The 5,000-nt window shown below is 46.5% G+C and overlaps 1 protein-coding gene across 6 annotated transcripts in view; it reads left to right on the forward strand.

Moving 5' to 3' along the window:
• LOC123507415 (protein SSUH2 homolog) overlaps positions 1–5,000 on the forward strand; it is a 264,828-nt gene that overhangs the window by 249,799 nt on the left and 10,029 nt on the right. For 5 of the 6 annotated variants that reach the window (XM_045260247.1, XM_045260248.1, XM_045260249.1 and 2 more), the window contains one exon: positions 1,045–1,247. In XM_045260247.1, the coding sequence (XP_045116182.1) occupies positions 1,045–1,247 (203 nt within the window). Of the gene's footprint in view, positions 204–1,044; positions 1,248–5,000 lie in introns of all 6 variants that reach the window. The other variant, XM_045260250.1, reaches the window with a different exon arrangement.

Below are 5,000 nucleotides of genomic sequence, written 5' to 3' on the forward strand. Positions count from 1 at the left end.
GCCCCGCGTCCACCGATCCTCGGGGCGACGGGACAGAGACTTCCTCGACCACAAGATCATCCCGTCGCCCAGGACGCGCCCTACCGTCCTCGATCCTTACCTGCCCACCTTCCAGCACCTGCTCTGCGACTACGACCTCGTTACTTCTTCTCTTCACCTCAAGAACTACCCCGTGTGTGAGAATGATCTCTTCGACGTCAACAGTAAGTCTGCACGACATGATGGAGCGCCTCTGCTGGCGGTGTGGCCGCTGCTGCAGGCACACTGCTGGCAGGGGACGCCCAGAGCTTTGGTCAGTAAGTAACATAGTCCGCTGGGCCGCTGGGCCACCGTGCCGCTGTGTTGGGCCGCACCTCGCCTGGCTGGTGGCCGGCAGACCAGAACCAGCGGTGTAAGTGTTCCTCAGGTGCCCCAACACAGTACTGCGTAAGTGTGTTGCATTTAGTGTGTGTGTGTGTGTGTGTGTGTGTGTGTGTGTGTGTGTGTGTGTGTGTGTGTGTGTGTGTGTGTGTGTGTGTGTGTGCTGCCTCCCTTGTGTCGTGTCGTAGGTACAGACAGCAGTGTTAGGCGGGCGGTCACTCGCTCCCCTGGGCCCCTGCACTTAAGATGGAAATGCCTCAGATCAGCTCCAATACTGAATTTCCTTTAGGACTTTTCTCGCTTTAACATTTGTGAGGCAGTACTAGCAGCAAGCTTGTTATGCATGCATCCCACGGAGCCTTGACCCTTATGTACTACGTGGGGAGGACACCAGCACCAGTTGAGTCAGATCAATTGGTATTCATGAGGACTGGTCAAGCCAGGTAGTATTCTTGCCCTAGTTTGCTCTATCACACATTCCTGGGGCTGTACAGCACTCCCTCGGTCACATCCAAACCCGCTGCCTCTAGAAACTTCTCCACAAACAACAACATTCATAGCCTCACCAACAGTTCATCCTCTGACTCCCTCATATCCACACCTACACCCACACCACCTTGCCTCCTGGTAACTTTACCCTTCACACTCCACACCCACTAACAACTCTTTCGTCTCTTTCCACAGTGTCAGTGCCGCCGCCAGATGGAGCAGTGGAAGAGGACCGTGGGAGGACGGAGACCAGAGGACCACTACCGCCGGGGCCACAGATCACGGACCACCAGGCCAGGGCGGCACTGCTGGCCCACGTGGCTGACCGCTGCTGCTGGGGTTCTGGCGCCGCTAAGAAGATGGCCATAGCGAAGATTAACTACGACTCCGCCTTTCACGTGAGTAGTTAGCCCTGACCCTCACACCTGGCCTTACCTGTCCGCCTCACACCTGTCTTATTTATTCTCCCATACCTGTCTTTTATCTCCACCTCACACCTGATCCGTAAAATCTGTCACCTATTTCCTACCTCTCTCTCACCTGTATTTCTATCTCACACCTGTTATGTCTGTCTCTTACCTGTTTCCAATACCTGTCTATTTTTTCCCTGTTACTCTGTTGTTTCTTTCTCCTATTGGTATGTTTGCTCTCCTCTCATCTCCCCTCCTCTCCCCTCCTCTCCTCTCTTCTCCTCTCTCTGATCTGCTGACAAGCCTCTCGTGTCAGCTTCTCTCATTTCCTTCATTCTTGCTTCCAGGAAACCTACTCTTCCCTCCTTTCCTCTCGCTCCCTCTTATCTCATTTTTATTTATCTCTTCTTCCAGTAAACCTCTTTTCCTCTCACCTTCTCTTCTCACCTCTCTTCTTTATGTATTCTGGTCCTTATCTTCCATTATTTCATACTTTTTTCTTCCTAGCATTGCCTTTTTTTTCGTGGCAATTTCCCTTACTAGTCTCAAGAAAAAGCAGAGCAAATTTTACCCTAAAAACGACAAAATAAGACAAAAAAACATTAATTCCAATTCAAATCCTGATTCACAAACTATCTGATACTAAAGAACAATTCGAATCCATTTAATGCGACAAAAAACATGCGAGTATCAAGAAAACCCGTCACGTGATCAAAACATTATAGATTCCCCTCTCATTCCACTTCCGGTTCCGTTTTCTATGGTTCCCCTGGCTTGCAATTAATGAGTTAAATCCATAGGCATTAAAAAATCAAATTCCTGACGTTGGAATTTCTGGAATGATGGAAGAGAAGATGGAGTAGAAAGCGAGAGAGGGAGAGGAAAAGATGGAGGAAGAGAGTAGGAGGAGGGAGGAAAGGCGAGGACTGATTAGGGGAAGAGAGAGAGAGAGAGAGAGAGAGAGAGAGAGAGAGAGAGAGAGAGAGAGAGAGAGAGAGAGAGAGAGAGATGAGGAAAGGTGGCAAATTGAAGGACTAAGGGAGGAGGAGGAGGAGGAGGAGGAGGAGGAGGAGGAGGAGGAGGAAGGCAACCAGAGGGGAAAAGAAAATAAACGAGGGGAAAATCAATCAACATTTTCCTTTTTAATTAGCAAAGACGATTAATATAAGACGATTTTCTTTTGTTTCCTTCACTCTCGTTTTCAAAATTTCTTCTTTTTCGTCCAACAATTAATCCATTTTCTCTTTTCTCTTTTCCATTTCCATTATTTCCTTTTTCAAAACACACTTAACAATTTCAAAATCCGTCACACATTCAGAATATCGATACAAAAACACGTAATCGTTAGCTCGTGACAGAACACTCGCGCGCCCACTCACTCATTAAATGAAGCTGTAACGTGGGTGATTAATTTGAGGCATGAGCAACTGACTACAGGGGAGGGAGGAGAGAGGAGACAGAGGAGGGAGAGACAAGGGTACCAAGCCGCCTACGGTACCACTGGTATTGAAGGCCCTCAGTTTGTTCTGCCCACACTGTTCTCTTGTTACTGGGTGGTGATAATGGTGAGGAAAGAGGAGGAGGAGGAAGAGGAAAAGGAGGAGAAGGGGGAGGAGGAGGACGAGGAGCAGAAGGAAGAAGGAGAGGAAGAGAAGGAAGGGAAGAATAAGTAGTGATGGCAACAGAAGAAGCAACAAGTTGTGATTGAAAAAATATATAATTGCAACAACAACAACAACAACAACAACAACAACAACAATAACAACAATAACAACAGTAGCCATTTCTTACACAGTACATTTTTATTTTCTCACTATTTTCTCCGTCTATGCTTCTTCCTCCTCCTCTTCCTCCTCCTCCTCCTCCTCCTCCTCCTCCTCCTCCTCCTCCTCCTCCTCCTCCTCCTCCTCCTCCTCCTCCTCCTCCTCCTCCTCCTTCTTCTTTTCCTCTTCCTCGTCCTCTTTCTCCTATTCTTCATATCCCGCCACAAATAACTTCTTCTTTATTAAACTTCTACTTTTTATACACACTCGTAACACACACACACACACACACACACACACACACACACACACACACACACACACACACACACACTAACCTCATCGGAGAATTAAAGGGACAAACTAATTATGTTTAATTTCGTCTTGCTTTTTCTTTTAAATTTTCTCTTTCTGCTTTTCATTTCTTCTTGAACTTTTAAATTTTAACACTATTATTATTACTCTCGTTTATTTTATTATTGTCTATACTACTACTACTACTACTACTATTACTACTACTACTACTACCATTATTACTACCCTACAACATTTTTTTCCTTCATCACCATCATCTCCCCAGTACCTTCTTTTATGTCAGCGTTTATAAACATTTACACCAACACTTCCTCCTTCAGTGACTACTTCAGGAGGGGTAGGGACTCGACCGCCTGCTCCTTCTACTCCAGCAGGCAGCCAGAGTGGTAGTGGGACATAGTGGAGGAGGGGAAGGAGTATATCACCCATAAAATTGAGCATAAAACCAAATTTGTCAAGTCATGGCTTAGATGCACTAAAATGGGAAAAGAGGAAGAGGAAGAGGAGGAGGAGGAGGAGGAAATGGAGGAAGAGGAAGAGAAGGAAAATACCTATATATTATTACCTTAGCATTCTGATGTCAGCAATTGGTCAGCAGAGGATGGAGGAGGAGGAGAAGGAGGAGGAGGAGGAGGAAGAGGAAGAGGAAGAGGAAGAGGAAGAGGAGGAGGAGGAGGAAGAGGAGGAGGAGGAGGAGGAGGAGGAGGAGGAGGAAAAGGAGGAGAAGGAAGAGGAGGAGGAAGAAGAGGAAGAGGAGGAGGAGGAGGAGGAGGAGGAGGAGGAGGAGGAGGAGGAGGAGGAGGAGGAGGAGGAGGAGGAGGAGGAGGAGAAGAAAGAAGAGTAAGAGGAGGAGGAAACTCATATCACCCTTCTCTCCCTCCTATGCCTTATAAACAGCCTCGTAAAGACCAACAAGACTGCAACTGTTTGTCCTTCCTTTGTGTTCATTTCCACTCATAAGTCATGAAAGAGAGAGAGAGAGAGAGAGAGAGAGAGAGAGAGAGAGAGAGAGACAGAGAGGGAGAGAGATGGTTTGGTGAGCGGCGGGAGAAAAGGTGTTTGAGTAGGGAGAAGAGCGGAGCGGTGGGAAAAGGAGCAGGGCGGGTTGGGGCGGGGCGAGCTAGATTCTGTACAACTCTACGGTTTTATCTTGCCGTGTTTCATTATCTCTGCTCCGTGTTATTTGAAGTGGTATTAGGATTTCGGTATTAGTATTTGTGTCTATGTTTTTGAAGATGATAGTAGTAGTAGTAATAGAAGAAGTAGTAGTAGTAGTAGTAGTAGTAGTAGTAGTAGTAGTAGTAGTAGTAGTAGTAGTAGTAGTAGTAGTAGTAGTAGTAGTAGTAGTAGTAGTAGTAGTAGTACGGTTAATGATTTACCATTTGTGAGGAGATTAGGGCATATAGATTGTATGTAGTGGTAGTAGTAGTAGTAGTAGTAGTAGTAGTAGTAGTAGTAGTAGTAGTAGTAGTAGTAGTAGTAGTAGTAGTAGTAGTAAAAAAGTTCTATCGGTGGCTACGATGGTGGTAGAGAGATTATAGGAGATAGAGAGAGAGAGAGAGAGAGAGAGAGAGAGAGAGAGAGAGAGAGAGAGAGAGAGAGAGAGAGAGAGAGAGAGAGAGAGAGAGAGAGAGAGAGAGAGAGAGAGAGAGAGAGAGAGAGA

Source organism: Portunus trituberculatus, chromosome 22 (genome assembly GCF_017591435.1).
Source record: "Portunus trituberculatus isolate SZX2019 chromosome 22, ASM1759143v1, whole genome shotgun sequence".
NCBI classification, from domain to species: Eukaryota; Metazoa; Arthropoda; class Malacostraca; order Decapoda; family Portunidae; genus Portunus; species Portunus trituberculatus.